This window comes from Neofelis nebulosa, chromosome 5 (assembly GCF_028018385.1).
Source record: "Neofelis nebulosa isolate mNeoNeb1 chromosome 5, mNeoNeb1.pri, whole genome shotgun sequence".
Taxonomy (NCBI): domain Eukaryota; kingdom Metazoa; phylum Chordata; class Mammalia; order Carnivora; family Felidae; genus Neofelis; species Neofelis nebulosa.
The window spans coordinates 34106255-34121864 of NC_080786.1; the positions used below are offsets into that span (position 1 = coordinate 34106255).

The 15610-nt window shown below is 49.2% G+C and overlaps 1 protein-coding gene across 6 annotated transcripts in view; it reads left to right on the plus strand.

The window, feature by feature from the left end:
• Positions 1-10563, plus strand: part of MRAS (muscle RAS oncogene homolog) — a 55476-nt gene extending 44913 nt beyond the window's left edge. For all 6 annotated transcript variants that reach the window (XM_058730003.1, XM_058730001.1, XM_058730002.1 and 3 more), the window contains exons 4-6: positions 1383-1482; positions 5822-5901; positions 7223-10563. In XM_058730003.1, the coding sequence (XP_058585986.1) occupies positions 1383-1482; positions 5822-5901; positions 7223-7322 (280 nt within the window). In that variant the 3' untranslated portion in view covers positions 7323-10563. The remainder of the gene's footprint in view (positions 1-1382; positions 1483-5821; positions 5902-7222) is intronic.
• Positions 10564-15610: the final 5047 nt, after the last annotated feature.

The window sequence follows — 15610 nt, forward strand, 5'->3', positions numbered from 1 at the left end:
CTCTCCTAAACTGTCCCCACTGATGCCCCCAATTTAACCAAATTTTATCATGTTCAAAGAAAAAGTGAATTTTCTCTCCAGTATGCGTTGTAATTGGCTAAATCACATTTGACTGTGGGATTTACAAGCACCTAATTAAAGGCTGGTTTTTTCCTTAGCATTGTATGGAGTAATTAAATAATTTGTAGTTTCTTTTCAGCCTAACTGGTGTTTTCAGTTAATTGGCTCTTAAAGAGGCAATGCAAAGAGAGTAAAAGGACAAATGAATAGGAAATGAGCAAGCTTTGAACAAATCTCAGTAAATTCAGAAAAGCCTCGTTCACACCAACTCCAAAGGCAAAGTATTAGTAACTTTTCCAGGGAAAGGGATACACACTCACACACACTCACATATACACATAAAGCTCTGAGACGTAAATGTGGGTTAAGCTCCTGACTGTAGGAATTTCAAAAGAGAAAACATAAATGACTCTGATATGAGAAAATATTCAGCCTTTTGGCTAACCCAATAAATGCAAGAAAAATAATAAAGTAGTATTTTTTACCTGTGAAATTCTAAATTTTTAAAAATGAAAATGCCCAATGATGTTGAAAATGCTGTAAGACTGACATTTCTTTCACCTTCAGGCGGCAATATGGCCACATACGTCAATGAGGATCTTTATTATTTTTTTAAATGTTTATTTATTTTTGAGAGAGAGAGAGAGAGACAGAGAGTGGAGGGGTGGGGGCAGAGAGAGAAGGAGACACAGAATCTGAAGGAGGCTCCAGGCTCTGAGCAGTCAGCACAGAGCCCTACAACGGGGTTCGAACTCACAGACTGCGAGATCATGACCTGAGCCAAAGTCAGACGCTCAACCGATTGAGCCATCCAGGCGCCCCAAGTCAATGAAAATCTTTAAGGCAGACATGTCTTGTGATCCCACTCTTCCTCTCCTGGGAGCCATCTTGATTTTGCAGCTGCCATTTATTGAATGCCAGCTGTGTACCAGACGCTGGCCCTGATGCTCTTCCCGAGCCACTGCTGGTGGCCACAGCTGCCCTGCATGGCTGGTATATCAGCGTGGCCAGGAGATGGAAGGGAGCAGGTCTGGGTAGCCAGCCCTCCCCCGCACAGCAGTCTGTCAGGGCCCTCACTGATGGTGTTGAGCCAGGAGCTTCCCAGGAAAACCCTTTTCCTCTCCCTGCAGCAAGCCTCCAAACCAGCAGTCCTGAGCCCCCCCTTCCCGTGCCTAGAGACATGGAGAGAAGGACTCTTGAGTTGGCCCCAGGGCAACCAGGGAGGCAATATGGGTTGCACCGTGCCTGAGGTGCAGCTGTGTTCCTGTCACCAGGTGTGGGAGCCGTGAAACTTCATGAGCTGCTGTTCCTTTATTTCCCAGAGAGTCATTTCCGATGATCCTTGTGGCCAACAAAGTCGATCTGATGCATTTGAGGAAAATCACCAGGGAACAAGGAAAAGAAATGGCGACCAAACACAATGTAGGTTGTGTGTGTGTGTGTGTGTGTGTGTGTGTGTGTGTGTGTGTGTGTGTATGCGTGTGTGTGTGTGTGTTGGATGGTCAGGGATGTATACAAGTCCATGCCCATCACCCCTGTGGTACCTTGGGGCTCCTGGGTAGTGGGTAGAGGGCATATGTGATAAGGGATATGTTGTGAAACAAAATAGCAGACCAGAGAGAAAGCACTCTCTTCAGTCATAAGGGGCTCTGATGTGGGGACCAAGGGCCTTCACAGCAACCTGTGAGCTGTGGCGTTCAGGCCACCTCCTGGCCTTCAACACAGCAGATTCATCGTGGGGCTGTGCAGGGGTTGGCTTCTGTCCTGTTCTCTGAGCCAGCCGCCTGATTATGCTCAGAATCATCAGACGAGCTGCAGTTCACCGAGCCGCATTCTATGACAGGTATTATGCCGGGAGAGCATTTAGGCCTCATAGCCACATGTTGAGGTAGGTATCGTTATGCCCATCTTGCGGCTGGTCACGCTGAGGTTTGCCCAGGCCACTCCGTGAATATCAGCAGACATCTTTGTTTTCTTTTTCTCAGTTCATTGTGATGCCCCTTTGCCCTCTGGATGTGCTGGAGAGGGGTCACTGGGCTTCTTCCCACCCCTCCCCCCCACAGGCACAGCCCAGGCCCCTGGCCTCCTTGGTCAGTTACATAGAAGTCCACTCTGCCTGCTGGGAGGTCTGCTGCAAGGTTGCCCCATCCCCCTGCCTGGTGGGCCCAGCTGTGTGAGTAGAGGAAGGGGGCTCACTACAAGTTACTTCTGCTTGTCTGTGCCTTCTGTGTTCATTCACATGTTCACTTAACTGTACTAGGCCCTGGGAAACAAAACCCCTTGCTTTATGGTTCTTATGTCTAGTGACAGGAGAAGATAATAAACAAAGCAAATTACAGTGTGTTGGAAGGTGACATGTACTATGGAAAAAAGTAAATCAGGGAAGGGGGTCAGGAATGTGAGGTGGAGGAGGATGCTTTTCCAAATAGGGTAATCAGAGAAAGCCTTGCTAGGGAGGGTGCATTTCAGCAAGGACTTACAGGAGGTGGGGGAGTAAGCCCCACAGACCTCTGGGGAAAGAACGTTCCAGCTGAGGGAATAATCGATGCAAAGACCCTGAGGTGGGAGTTTGAGGATCGGCAAGACCAGCTGGAGCAGGAGTGGGAGGGGTGGGTAGCGGGAGGTCAGGTCAGAGAAGGGGTTTAAGGCTTTATGGGCTTTTACTCAGAGGGAGACGGGAAACCACTGGAGGGCTTTGAGTGATGAGTGATGAGTGATGAGGTCTGGCTTATGGCTGGACAGCTTCTCTCTGGTGGCCGTGTTGAGTAGGGTTGGTAGCGGCCAATCGTGGGAGCAGGGAAACAAGTTAGAGGCTGCCACAATAATCCAGGTGCAGGTTAACATGGCCCAGGGTGGGACTCGTGAAAGTGGCAAGGAGGTGGTTGGATTCTGGACATGTCTCTAAGAGAGCCAACAGGGTTTGTGCACAGATTGGATATGGGGTGAGAGAGAAAGAAGGGAATGGCAGGTGACCCTGTGGTTTGGGCATGAGCAACTTTCAAAAGACAGGAGTGAGAGTAGCTGGGCAGAGGAGACAGTGGGATTAAGTGTGTGCAAGACAGGAGCTTGCTTGCATATCTGTGTCATTTACAGAGCTGAGCAGATGATCAGATGGAAATGCCAAGACAGCAGTCAGATATAGCATCTGGGGTAAATATTGGCAATCGACAGCATGTAGATGGCATTTGAAGCCATGAACACCAAGGGAGTGGGTGTAGGTAGGGCAAGGGCCCCAAACTGAGGGGCCGAGGCCGGGACACTTGAACTAGTGATGTGGGGAAGTGAGGAGGAAGCCATAAAAGGGCCTGAGTGGTCAGTGACACATGAGGGCCGAAGCAGAGCATCATGAGAGCCAAGTGAAGAAGGTGCCTCAAGGAGGAGGGAGTGATCGACCAGGACAGGGCTGCCCTGAAGTCTCCAGAGGAGAGCTGGTTCAGCAGCAGGACATTCTGAACAGTGACAGGCCTGAGGAGCCGGCTCCGTTTCACAGCCTTGGGCTCCATACACTGGCCTGAGGAGGCTTTCTTAGGGCTTTCACCTTGTGTGCGTCCCTCCCAAGCAGCTGGGTGGGTGGGTGCAGAGGGGAGGGTGCTGTGCAGGCAGGAGGAGCTCCATTCTGCAGATAAGCAACGCACCTCCAGAACCGGGACTCCCCTCTCTCAGCCGTCTTTCTCCTGCAGCCAAGTGACTTATTTGACCAAATGACTCTGCGAGCTACTCTGGATAACATCCTATTTTAGAGCTCATAAGGCAAGTTCCTCTTTAGCTGGCAAGGCTGGTGCCCCACCCTGTGCAGGAAGACGGCATTTCTTAGCCCTGTGGCTGAGTCAGAGCGTACTACCATTTATTGCAGGGTTTCCCTTAGTTTGAGTCTCCTTGCTCCTGAAATCCTAGAATTCTAAGAACCCAGAAAATGCACATCAGCCTTTTTTTACTGGTAGAGGCAAGACACCCAGAAAGAAGGAGGGGGGTGCCTGAGGACCTAGGGGATGCTACAAGTGATGTGCTTCTGAGTGGTGCAGGGGAACAGCAGACAGCAGTGGTCTGGGGCCCCCGGATCCATGGACTTGCTGAGCTGGCAGGGTCACAGGATGTGAAGGGGTCCCAGTTAGGTCCCGGGCCCCACTACTGGCACCTTCCCGCTTCCCCTCTCAGTGTGCACATAGAAGTGCCTTGTCCTGGCCTCACGGGGTGCCACGGATCTCTGGCTTCTAGGCGCTAGCAGGGGTGCCTGCCATGCTTGGAAGAGGCTCTGCCAATGACCTCAGCACCCCTACCTGTCTGTGGGAGGCCAGGCAGCAAGTGGAACATGCATCTGTTTCAAACCTTGATTCTCTGCTGGCCTCTGTGTGGCTTTGGGCAAGTGTGTCAGACTCTGAGCTCAGTCTCCCACTGCACAATGGAGATACTTGCTCACCTCAGACGGTTAAGGGGGGGTTCACTGAGGTCAGGGATGTTGAGACCTGGGGGGCGAAATAGCCCACAGTCCTCTCAATCAAACAACCTACAGTGGAGGACAGTTTTCTTTCAGTGTTTTCAGAGGTTCAGAGATTTGTTGGATGACTACTTCTAAAGTCTGAGCAAGCCGTACTTCCTGTGCCCTGACCTTGGGGTCTGGGTCAACTACGAGACCTCTGTCTGAAGCCACAGCAATGTGTGAAGATAGTTTAGGGTATGTTCTGGGCAGTCGTATATAACACACTCTTCCAAAGTAACAGCTTATTCTGTCACCCCCTTACCCAGGCACTTGAACTGTTGATCATTTTTATTTTCTTCACTGGGCTTTTCTTTTTTGAAAGTGTTACAGTGAAATGCCTTAGTTTTGTAACCAGGAAAAAGTGATGAAATTTACCACAGTTCTTCAGTCTGGTCACAAGCTGCTTACCGCTCTGGCCTGGGGAAGCCTGTATATTTTGTACAAACCCCACACCCTCTCCACTGATGGAGGAGTGGGCATGAATGCTTCCTGCCTTTGTGGGGTCCCTGCTACAGGAGAAGAGGTGTGCTCAGGACTGTGTCCTGACCTCATGGAACCTTCGTTCCCCTCCATGTACCGGCCCGAGGCTCAGTGTAGACATGGCCCTCAACACCTGTCCTGTGGGGCCACCTCAGCCACATCTCTCCATGTGCTGACTGCCTTTCAGGCGGATGATGATCCCTCAGTATTAAACGTGCAGGCACAAGCCTTCTGTAAACATGGCTGAGCTCCCAGACTCATAGATGCAGACTGTGCTGTGCTGAGCTCCCAGACTCATAGATGCTGGGGGCGGGGAGGCACAGACCAGCTAGGGGTCACCAGGGTGCAGAGTCCTGCCCATGGCCCAGCTTCGCCTCAGCCTTTCCTGCCACAGTCCCCTCTAGAGAGGGCCCAGGAAGAAGCAGAGGTCCCTTCACGGTGGAGAAATGGGCCTCAGAAAGAAAAAAAGAATGGCCTCAGATCCTATTTTAGTTTGATAAATGAAACAGTCTTTAGTCTTCGAGTATATAAAAAGATCACTTCCTTTCTATTTTGGGGGGGCTATTAAAGATCTCTATGACTAGAGAACAAGAGGGAAATGGAAAAGCTGTTGGTAAAATTTTCCAGCCGTAAGGAACAAGAAGCTACGAAAGGGCTTGAGGTTGTTGAAGCTGGGGTTTTGTGGTGGGGGGAGGGTGTCTAAAGGCAGGCAGTTCCTCAGGACCTCTGAGATTTTGCGGTTTTAGGGAACAGGGCTTGGTGGACCCCCGAGCCACTTTTACCAAGTCGAGCTTTGCCTTCCAGATTCCGTACATAGAAACCAGTGCCAAGGACCCACCTCTCAACGTCGACAAAGCCTTCCATGACCTGGTGAGGGTAATTAGGTGAGCATGGCACGCCTCCCTAGAAGCGGGGCCTCTGCGGCAGGATGGGCACCCGCAGGGCTGGAGGAACGCAGCACTTGTTCCAAGGCCCAGGATGCACAGTTCTGGGCCTGCTTTGGATTTCTTGTACCTCCATTCATTTCTTTTCCCTGCCCTTCCCACCTGCCTTCCCACACCTGCCCTCACTCCTACTACCTGTGGGGGAATCCAGAAGCCTTCCTGCCGGTGGTGCTCACTCAGCCTCCTCCCTGGCCTCCCCTAGGCTCTGCAGCTCAGGCTCCCTGAGGGCAACTCCCTCCCCCTGTCTGAGGTTCTCCCCACACCACCGCACCTGTCAGCACCACAGACAGGTCTGTCTCTTCTTTCCCACCCTGATGCCAGAGCACCCTGGGACATGTCACCTGAACAACCACCGTTCTAATTCCTAGGCTCAAATTTCTAAAGCGAGGCACATGAGCCTCCTTTCCAGACTGCACACACTGCCAGTCTGCAAATATTATCGGAAATCCTGGTCCATGGTCTCGCTTGCATTCCTTTGCATGGTCAGGGTCCAAGCCCTAACCACCTTGTGCTTAGAGGACTGAACCAGCCTCCTGGCTGCTCCCCTGTTGCCCATCTGCCCACTTCCGAAATCTGCAACATGCAGAACAGCCTACCCAGTGGCCCTCAAATATCTAGCACGTAGTGTGAGGCCATGTGCTGGTGAGCTCGAGCTACGAAATCACACGTGGGGCTCTGACAGAGTACTCCCCACCTGCTACCTCTCAGCACCCCCAGGATACACATCCACGTGCATGCACTCACACACGCACGCCTTTTGTCCTCATTCCCCAGCATGGACCGTGATGGTACAGCCCTTACTTTCTTCACGCTTGAAAAAATTTTCCCATGGGCCTCCAGTTAGGATATGCTGCCACACCATGGGCGGGTGATGTCTTGGTTAGGGACCTGTCGTTCCAAGGGCAGGTTGCAGACATAGGAATGGTTACCAGAAAACATGTAAAGAGCTTTTGTCCTCAGCTGACCCGTCATTTTTTTAAAAATATGAAACATAAAAATAGAGGCCAATACTGTATAACATATAATGTAGTTTATGATTTAAATAATTGTAGCCACAGCATGATGTCAGGAATTCTCAGCAGTAGGAGGACAGGCTTTGCACTGCCCTCTCTGCCTTCCACTCTCTTTGTCCCAGAGACACTCTCCAGGACAAGCCCTCCAGCAGCATCCAGAACAGGCCCGCCTGGTGCACAGGAGGGTGGGGCAGGGAGAAGCTAAGCCCATTGTGACTTTGTTTTTCTGCCTTTCACTGTCTCAAAAGGCAACAGATTCCGGAAAAGAGCCAGAAGAAGAAGAAGAAAACCAAATGGCGGGGAGACCGGGCCACCGGCACCCACAAACTGCAGTGCGTGATATTGTGACGGGCCTGAGACCCTGGCCACAGTGACCGTGAACTGGCCGGCCCTCGGGACCCTCCACTGCCTAACCGCACTGAAAACCATTTCTAACCATGACCCTTGGCCCGAGGACCTGGCACGGGAAGGGAGAAAGGGAGGGTGGGCAGGAAGGAGATATGCTTTGGCTTTGCCAAAAGGGCACAGGCTTTCCCATGTCTCGTAAGAGACCGGGAAGCAACGCTAAACAGAAGCAGCACCCAAGCCCCTCACGTTGATTCAACCCGGTTCCTCCCCGTCTCTCTCAGTGGCTATGTTGTTTCTTTGAAGTACACAGTATTGATTTGACATTGAAGGGTGTACCTCAGACAAAGTACCAAATAAGCCATGATCAATTCCCCACCGGCTCCAGCCTCCAACCCAAAGTGTCTGAGCTTGGGTGTCTTTTTTAGATTTTTAAATTATTTTAGTGATTATTATTTTATTAAAGGGGTCTGTGCCCACTGACTGGTGGAGCTTTAAGTCTTCAGCAGGCCTCTCTGAGAACATGTCTGGAATATTGTTGTTGTTGTTGTTGTTGTTGTTGTTGTTTTTAACTGAGTTTTCCCAGCAGTGCCAAAACTCAGCTCAACATGGAAGTGGAGGGACCGAGAGCCTGGAAGTTAATGAGGACTGTGGCTGGAGGCCTCAGGATGAACACCCCACTCGTGGCCTCCAAGCTGGAGAGAAGAGAGATGCATTCACCCAGAAGGTTCTGCTGTGTTTGAGGGTGTAGGTATTAGGAAATGGAATTTTATTTTGCTGAGCGGAGAGGCTGGCACAGGCATGTCAGTTTTAAGAAGGTTTTTTCTTATCCTTTTTAAATGTATAAATTAAGCTGATTGGCTTTGCAGAGGGGTTCGTTTACTTTTCAGATAGTGCAGATTCCATTCTGTGCTCTGAGGGCTCTCCCGAATCTGTCTCTTCCCGCTTTCTCACGGCCTGTGCTGCCTGGTGCCTCTCGGATACAGACACACTGACATGGGCATGTACATTTCAACACGTCACACTAAGCTAATGTGGGCGCCATCCAGAAAACTCGAGTTCGTGCTGAATCTTAACCAAAAACGATCCAATACTGTTATTACTAAAACAGCAGCAAGACCTGAAGCCATTTTCCCTTTGAGTCCACTGACTGACTACTACTTCTTAAAGCCCAGTAAATGAGCAAACCCCTCGAAGCATTTGCAAACTTAAGATTCGCTTGCCTTCCTGGCACATACTTTTCTTAACCTCTCGGATCTTAACTATAACGTATAATTAAAGGAGAAAGGAGGATTGGGGTGATGCTATGGCTCCCATATACCTATGTCTGCAACGGGACACTCCCCCAGCATCCTGACAATGCCACTTCCCTCTCGGGTGCTTCTGAGTGATTCAAAGGCTGGGTTTTCCCAGCCAGGGTGCTTGTAGAGACAGCAAGAACAGCAGCGCACCGCTGAGAGGAGGTCGAAAGACCAGGTAGCACAGCTAACGACCTTCTTTCCCCTGTGATACAAGTCAGATCACTAGGCAAACTAGAACAGCCCCAGCAGGTGGCCTGGCCACTCTGTGGAGAAAGAAACCCTGGGAAAGTGAGCACCCAACTGGACATGAGACACCGGGATTCTTCTCTGGTTTTGAAAGTGTGCTGAGTTCCTAACTCAGCAAGATCACCAGCCCCAGGGGCCCAGCTGAGGAGTGATTCTGTGTAGAATGAAATAATTGGGACTTTTGTTAATTAGAAAATCAAACTCCTTTATTTGTCGAAAGGGGCCTTTTTGGCCTGACCCTAAACGGAAAGATAACAAAGAGCGTTCCAGATTGAGCACTTCAGAGTGTCCCAAGATCCTGTAGTGTTAATGGACATTTTAAACACTAACAGAACAAGGCTCTTTCCAGCCCTTATGCTCCTCTGAGCCGAGTACGCAGCAGCCCCGTGTGCGGACGAGACGAGGAGGCGGCAGCAAGACGAGGGGGAAGAAGTAAGGACGGAGATGCTCCGTGGCGAAGGGGTGGCGGGCAGCGGCCGCTGCTGGAAAACTAGCGGGCACGGACCACCTCTAGCACACTCCTGCCCCCTGCCCTCTGTGGATCCTGTGACTCCACGGCTGCACTGAGTGGGGGGTCCCGTTGGAAGCTGATCAGCTGACATAGAATGAATTCCTTAGCCATGAAGGTCACCAGACAAAGGGGTTCCATCTGCTTCTGATCCCAGCAGTGCTCCTGCCCACCTGGCCCCATCTTCCAGAACATCCTTCCTACAGTCAGCCCACAACTCAGCTCCGTTCTTCAAGGGGGAAACTGGTTAAGGAAAGGCCGCCTGCTGCTGAGTCTGGGGTCAGCCTTCATTGTCCATGACCTAGTGTGGCCCACAGATAAATAACACTTTTAAAAGACAGGTCTGTGTTTTAGAGAACTGTGGGCCCTTATGGCAGTGAGGGCTTCCAGATAGGCCAGAATGGAGTGTACCCTGGGGCATCCCCAGCACAGTACCTCTCCATGGCCACATGGCAGAGTCTGTCAGAACATCAGGTGGCCATGCTACTCCGTGACTGAGGAGCCCAATGGGGCTCATCTTTGGTGACATTTTGGTGTTCCACTGGTTTTCCAGACCACCTGAATAGTGCTACCTTCACATCTGGAATACACCCTTCCTGAACCTTCCCACCCCATGCCTTTGCCCCTGTGTGCTCTCAGATTTCCTCCTAAAATTTTGACAACCCCAATTAGAGGGCTACTTTTCTCTCCAGCAGGTAATCTTAGCCATCTTCCCGACCCCTATAGCCTGGGGCTCTGGCTACTGGCTTCTCCTGTATTTTGCCACACGGGGGTCACTTGGATGGCTTTTCTTAGGACTTGGACCCCACCCCGTGTTGCTTGCTGTGGAGAGTGCCTGGGAGCCGAGTGTGGCCTGTCTCACTTTGCCAAGAGATGTGACCCACGAACACATGGCAGCTCTGACCCAAAGGCCCCTCAGACATGTGACAGTCAACCTGGAGCCACAGACAGAGTCCTTCCATTAGCAGCCCATTGGGTTAGAAATTCCATGTTGGGTTTACTTAGAACAAAAGATACTTGAATTGTTGAGCGCCCATGAGCGCACAGCTTCTGCTACCCAGTATTACCGGATGGCCATTGTTGTGACAGGAGAGTGATGCCTGAGGGTCTCGACGATGCTTGAGCCTTTTATGTAACTTTTTATCAAGTCTTTGTGTAGCTCAACCCATTAATAAAGAAAAGAAGAGCAGTTGTCTTATTTCCTCTTATTCAGATATTCCTGAAGTTTTGCTGAGGACATTATAAGTTGCCCGTGTCTGGCCCAGAGCACATTCTTACAGAGCAAACCTAAACTAAGGAGGAGATCACTGGTGGTCGTGAGGAAGTGTCTCCTTCCTACCTGGAGCCAGAGGATGAGGGCAAGTGAGTGGGGTGATTAGAGACCTAGCCTCTTGATGTCTGGCAGCCTTGGATTCGAGTTCCGCCACTGACCTTTTGTGCCTTTGAGCAAGTTCAATTGCAGTGGAACTTCAGTCTCCAGCTGCCCTGCCTGAGAACGGGATGATAGTGTGTACCTCCTGAGTAGACCCAGGACTGAAGCGAAGCTGTGGGACGGAGCTCTGAAATGGCACTCTTTGTAAAGGACACTGATTGGGGTGTCTGACATGGCTTTTTGTGAAAACTGACCCCTGCCCCCATCCACAAGATCACCGTCTTTTGTGCAATGTGATTTCATTTCCCGGTTGATTGAACCTGTTGGTACTGAGCCTCTCTGGGTCCTTTATCAGGGGCTAGAGGCCAAGAGACCAAATCCCTCTTTTAGAATCCCTGTGGGGGACAATGGCTGCAGCATGTAAACCCAGGGGCTCCTCACACCCTCTGGGCTGGGAGCAGACTAGAGTAGGAGTGGTGGTGTGGCAGCCACCGGGCCCAGCTGCCTGCCCATCCATTCATTCTGCACGTATTTACTGGGCATTGGGCTGGGTCCTAGGTACGTGGTGGTGAGTAGGGCAGAGGGTCTTCTGGTAACCAGATCTCCTTTACTCCTGTATTGGTTTTCTGTGCCTGTTGTAACAAATTACCACAAACTTAGTGGTTTCAAAGAGAAATTTATTCTCTCACAGTTCTAGAAGCCAGAAGTCCACACTCAGTATCTGTGGGCTGAAGTCCATGTGTGGGCAGGGCTGCACTCCCTCTGGGGGCTCTGGGGGAGAGCTTCTGAATCCTGCTTCTGGAGCTGCTGGCATCTCATGGCTTGTACCCATTTAATTCCAGTCTTCAAGGCCAGCATCTTTGAATCTCTCCTCTATCCTCACATAGCCTTCTCCCTGTGTCAAGTCTCCCTCCCTCTGAGCTGATGCTCACTTTTTCACCGAGAAAGTTGAAGCCAGCTGAGCAGAATTTCCACAGCCCCCTTCCACCATCTCCACCCACCCCCAAGCATCTGCACCCACACACTGCCTTCTTGGCTGCAGTAGGTGAACCATCTGTGCTCCTGACTGAAGCCAGTCTCTTCTCTAGAACACATCCAGGACCTTCCTCTGGCTCTTCACCTCCCTGTCTTCTGCATCATCAGTTCTTCTCTCAGATCTTCCCCATCTTGAAAAAAAAAAAAAAAGAACAAAACTTTCCTTTGATACACAGCCTCTGTCAGATACCACTGGCTTCTCTGCTGTCTTTTGCAGGAAGCCATCTTAAAAGGGTAATTTACACTCAGTCCATGAAATGCTCTCATTCTTTTCTCTTTTTTTTTTTTAATTTTTTTTAAACGTTTATTTATTTTCGAGACAGAGAGGGACAGAGCATGAATGGGGGAGGGTCAGAGAGAGGGAGACACAGAATCTGAAACAGGCTCCAGGCTCTGAGCTGTCAGCACAGAGCCCGACACGGGGCTTGAACTCACGGACCGTGAGATCATGACCTGAGCTGAAGTCGGCCACTTAACCGACTGAGCCACCCAGGTGCCCCTCTTTTCTCTTTAAACTGCTCTAAACAGACTTCCACCCATCATTCTGCCACCACCACCCTTCTTCTCAAGGTCAGCCATGGCTTCCATCTTGTGAAATTCAGTGACTGGTTCTCAATCTGCTCACATTTGATCTCATAGCATTGGCACAGTTGATCCCTGCCTCTTCCTTATTCAACTTCCTTCCGTTGGCTTCTAGGATGTTGCCATCTCTTCATTTTTCTCTTTCCTCATGGTCACTCCCTGATCTCTTCTGCTAGTTCTTCCTCTTCCATTGGAGCACCCCAGAGCTTGGTCCTTGATCCTAACATCTCTCTTGGTGATTTCATCCAGTCTTGACACTTAAATGCCTTCTATGTGCCAGTGACTCCCAAAGGTCTATCTCTTCCCAGACCCCACTCACACACAACTGCTTACTTGACATCTCTGCTTAGATGTCTCAAGTAGACTGTGTCAAAGTATCTCCAATATTGAGTTCCTGGTCTCCCATTCCTGCTTCACCCAGCTCTGTTGATGGCATCTCCATACTTCCAGTTACTCAGGCCCAAAACCTTGGAATCATCCCTAATTCTTCCTCTCTTTTCCTCACACCTCATAGCCAATCCATCAGCAAATCCTGCTGACCCTGCCCTTAAAATGTACTGCCCATTTCTCATCACCTCCACTGCTAATATTCTGGCCTGAGCCACCAAGATTCCTGCCTGTTTCACTCGTGTCCTCCTACGCTTCTTTCTCAGCACCACATCCAGAGGAATCTTGGTAAAGGGAGGAAGTCAAAGTATGTCTCCACTCTGTTCAACCCTCCCCACCCCAAGTGCTCCCCTACCTCATTTTCATGGTATGTCACAGTGAGCTATGCCACTGAACACCTAGAAGTGAGCTGATGTTCATTACCCACAAGAGAAGGGAAGTCAAATTGTTTCATTCATTCAGGCAACAAATATTCATTGGGCTCTGAGCCAAACATCAGGGCAACAGAGGTTGTTAAAACCCAGTCACTAGAAATAACAAGTATTGATGAGGATGTGGAGAAAAAGGAACACTTGTGCACTGTTCGTGGGAATGTAAATGCAGCCACTCTGGAAAACAGTATGGAGGTTCCTCAAAAAATTAGAAATATGATCCAGTAATTCTGTTATTGGGTGTTTATCCAAAGAAAACGAAAACACCAATTCAAGAAGATGTAGGCACCCCTATTTTATTGCAGCATTATTTGCAATAGCCAAGATATGGAAGCAACCCAAGTGTCCATCGATAGATGAATGGAAAAAGAAAATGTGAGGTATATACATATACACACGCACGTATATATGATATATATATGCACACATATCACACATGTATACACATATATACAGACACACACAATGGAATATTATGCACCCACAAGAAAGGATAAGATTGTGCCATTTGAGACAACATGAATGGACCTAGAGAGTATTATGCTAAGTGAACTAAGAAAAAGCCAAATACCATATTATTTCACTCAGTGGGATGTAAAAAAAACAACAGCAAATGAATAAACAAACAGCAGAATCAGACCTGTGATGCAGAAAACAAACTTTTATTGGCAGAGGGATTGGGCAAAACAAGTGCAAGGGAGAGGAGAGGGAGATGCAGGCTTCCAGTTACGGAATGAATGGGTCATGGGAACAAAGACAGCATAAGGAGTATAATCAATGATACTGTCATAGTGTTTAGGGTTACAGATGGTAGCTACACTTGTGAGCACAGCATAATGTCAAAACTTGTCAATCACTAAGTTGTACATCTGAAATAATATAACATTGTGTGTCAGCTGTACTTTGTGTTTAAAAATATTTTGTTTGAGGTCATCAAAACATCCCAGCCCAGCCACTGTCTACACTTATGAGTATTGTAGTACTCAACGTGGTGAGCATTGAGTAAGGTATAGAATTGTGGAACCACTGTGTCGGACACCTGAAACTAATATAACACTGTTCATCAACTATACTTTGATTTAAAAAAAAGTCTTCATGTCACAGGGGTTCATGCCCTAATGGGGGTGGTGAACTATTATGATCTGTGCATTCAGAGGAATCCCTCAACCTGGGGGAGCCAGGAGGGGCTCTCATAGATTTTGTACCCAGTCAATGAGGAGGTTGTGCACTGACTAGATGAGAATTTCAGGTACAGACTGGGTCCACTTGTTCCATTGCTTGTGAGGATTAAAGGTTTCACTGCCCAGGTTCTCAGGACTATCTAAAATAAACTCCACCTCTGTCTCCACACACTTGTGAAAAGGCAGTGGAGAAAAGTTCCCAGGTGTCACGGATGTCAGCATCGGCATCACCTAGGAGCGGGGGTCCTGGCCCGGCCTACCCAGTCAGAATCCACATTTAGCAAGACCCCTAGGTGATTGATGTGTGCATCACAGTAAAGTTTGAGTAGCACTGCCTGAGAACATTACCCCAGCATTGGAATGATATCCAGCCCTGGACTCACTGTGCCTCGGGACCCTGTTCAACCACATGCAACCAGCAGAAGCCTCATTGGCATTCAACTTGGCAGTTAAGAGTTTGCTCCTCTGCCTGTAGCTGCTGCAAGATTCTGCCTGGCAAGGCAGTATGCTCAGAAGCGTCCTCCCATCAGCATGTGGTGCCCTTAATTAAGAGGAGTTTTTACACTAAGGCCAGTGGGACCCCAGTTTGCTTCTCGCACTCTAGTATTTTTGTTCAAATGTTGGTAGCTATGTTCAATGCAAAGAACAAGAGAACTCACAATCCGAGCTAAGAAAGCTGAAAGGCTCTGGGTTCTTCAGCCACTCTGAAGACGGGGTATTCTATGCAGGCTGGAGATATGCTTGTTCCCCAGGACTTTCGCTTTGCAAAACTCCAACATTGTGCCAAATAGGTCATAACCATGCTAATGTGAAAGTGTAAACATAAAAAAGAAAGTTGAGTTCACACTGAGCCTAGCACTGATGGATGCTTTCAGTAGAATGTACATTCTGGCGATGATGTGGTAAACCATTAACTCTGACTCAAACTCAGCTTCCTAGTCAGTCCTGGGACCCGTGCCCAGTCCGATGAACAGAAGTAAAATAATTTTATAAGTGGTTCTCAAAGTTTGGTCCTCAGACCAGCAGCTTCAGCATCACCTAAGAACTTATTAGAAATGCAGATTATCTTGGGGAGCCTGGGTGGCTTAGTCAGTTGAGTGTCCAACTCTTTTTTTTTATTTAATTTTTATTTTTTTTAATTTACATCCAAATTAGTTAGCATATAGTGCAACAATGATTTCAGGAGCAGATTCCTTAGTGTCCCTTACGCATTGAGCCCATCCCTCCTTCCACAACCCCTCCGGTAAC